Genomic DNA, 2360 nt, shown 5'->3' with positions numbered 1-2360 from the left:
CACTTGTTAAGGCTGTAAAAATGTAAATATCTATAATATGTAGGATCACCATAAACAGCTGTGGGCAACTGTACATATTAATTCCAGTATATTAAAAAAAAAGTTTTATTAAAATAAACAATCAAAGAAATCAAATTTTGAAGGTGCAACAGTTGCGTGGCTTTTTATTGCAGTTAAAAATGGGCCCACGGTTAACAAAAGGAGTAAAAACAAAACCTGCATTAAGTAGCGTAAAAATCATTTAATTCTTTCCTGTATGACAGCATCAGGGTTTCAACTCTTAATTTAAATATATATGATGAGAAAAATACTCATATTTACTGTTTACTTCGGCTCCATTTTCTCTGTCAGGAACGAACGCTGTATTTTTAAAAATTCAAACGCTTGAAAGCGCTTAGCTGCAGTTCCTCTGACCACAGGTAGAGGGCAGCACAGCTCATATGTTGTGCTTCATTGCAGACAAGAAAATAAAAACCAGAATGAATCGCTAATTTAAGTGTGACAAAATTTTGAAATGTTAGATTATCCTCAAAACTTCAAAAACATTAAAAGATGAACTATCAGCATGAAGAATGTTAGCTACCTAGCTAGCCGGGCTAAAACTTCCCAATCTGTACCCGCTGTTTGTTCGTCTGTGTGCAGTAGTTCTCACGTGAGCATTATTTCAGTAAGAGTTCATCAGCTGGTGTTGTAGTCGGGGCTCATCTCAGACAAGAAGCAGCTCACTGGTCCAACGCTAATGTCTGTTCGGTGTTTTCCTGCCCGTCCTGCTGTGAGTCGGTGTAACGCTGTGACGTTTCCCACCAGGACGGCTCTGGTGCTCTGAAGAGGAGCGGCTCCTTCAGCAAGCTGCGAGCGTCGATCCGTCGCAGCAGCGAGAAGCTCGTCCGCAAGCTGAAGGGCGGCAGCTCGACTCGGGACGGCGAGCCCAAAAACCCCGGGTAACTATGAACCCCTCCACCAACCCCCACATCCACCAAACCCACCGCTGCAGCACCTGGCCGAGCCGACGGGCGGCAAACTAACCAAAACAAAACTAAAGAAGGGATTCTGCTTTGCTGGTGGTGAAGTGGTGAAACTCTAAAGCTGCGTTTGCACATGAAATGACGGAGGAGCTTTTACTGCCTGTTTCCCATCGCATCTGTTTTTTTTTTTTTTTTTTATTCGCTCTGCCTTCAAACTGCTGTTTTATCGTTCAGGTTGGTTGGTAGCGACAGAAGCAAAGGTTAGAAAGTGTGAAACAAATAAAGTAGTGTAAACTTGTAGTAGTGGAGTAAAAAAAAAATAAAGGTGCAATACTTTCAGTAAGAATCACCCACAGATGTAAATGGTGATATGTGAAGATGGAAAAACAACTAGAGGGAGAAAAATATTTATACTTGCAAACATTTACACACGTTTTAATATTGTCATTAAAAAAAAACAGTAATTTGGGACAAACGTGGTAAAACTAGTAGCACTGTTTTGATAAAATAGTTCTAATAAAATACTATGATTACACAAATTTGAAAGTAGAAACTGGTGAAGAATGTCGGAGTATTTCTGGAATTAATTCACAATAAATACGGCTGTGATAGATCAACAGGACAGGTGCAGTGTTTTCAGTGAGAAACCTCTGAAATGATCTTAGTACACGTTGAAGTAAAAATTATAAAGGTGGAAAAAAGCAGCGCGCAAAGTGTTTTACGGACAAAGAATATACGTGAAAGTTTCAGTATTTTGAGAAAACGGTTACAGTGCAGTCGTACAAGTTATTGTATTTTTAGAAAATGGTTGTGATACGAAGGCCTGAGAGTGAAACAGTGCGATGCTGCGAACAGTCACGTAGTTATTCGTGCTGTAGTGAGAAAATTAAAACAATTAAAGCCGCAAACGGCGATGGACGGGTCCTCGCCCTACGCTTAGCGCACGTCGGGATGTGGCGCAAATGTCCTCCGGGCCAGACTCTGATTCGGCGTGTTGAGTTTGAGGCAGATCGGAGCACATGCGGCCTAGTTACGAGCCACAACATTGTTGCAATTGTGCCGATGTCATCATCAGGATGACATATTCAAAGCCCTACAACATTGTTGCAATTGTGACGATGTCATCATTGAACATGTTAATGGGCTTTTTTGTGCATCACCAGTTGTTACACATGTGTGGCGAAGTTCGTAGTTGTAGGTGAAACGTAGCCACGATGGGACTCTGTTGAAATATTGTAGGGGGCGCAGTTGAGCCGTGTTGCATTTTAGAGCTTGGAGCGGGGAGACTCAAAATGACGTTTCTTTTGGCAGAAAAATAATAATAATAATAATAAACCTAACAGTTACAATAGAGTCCTTGCACTGCTCGTGCTCAGACCCTAACTTTTAGTATTA

The 2360-nt window shown here is 41.2% G+C and overlaps 1 protein-coding gene across 4 annotated transcripts in view; it reads left to right on the top strand.

Moving 5' to 3' along the window:
* The window catches only part of klc1a (kinesin light chain 1a), a 72429-nt gene that overhangs the window by 61095 nt on the left and 8974 nt on the right, over positions 1-2360 (top strand). For 2 of the 4 annotated variants that reach the window (XM_008278220.1, XM_008278219.1), the window contains exon 14: positions 808-941. In XM_008278220.1, coding sequence (XP_008276442.1) covers positions 808-941 — 134 coding nt within the window. Of the gene's footprint in view, positions 1-807; positions 1524-2360 lie in introns of those variants that run through there. The other 2 variants (XM_008278222.1, XM_008278221.1) reach the window with 1 other exon arrangement.

This window comes from Stegastes partitus, unplaced genomic scaffold, assembly GCF_000690725.1.
Source record: "Stegastes partitus isolate 25-593 unplaced genomic scaffold, Stegastes_partitus-1.0.2 Scaffold119, whole genome shotgun sequence".
Classification (NCBI taxonomy): Eukaryota; Metazoa; Chordata; class Actinopteri; family Pomacentridae; genus Stegastes; species Stegastes partitus.
Note: the sequence above shows the minus strand (reverse complement) of the source record. Positions and strands in the feature narration are given on the sequence as shown.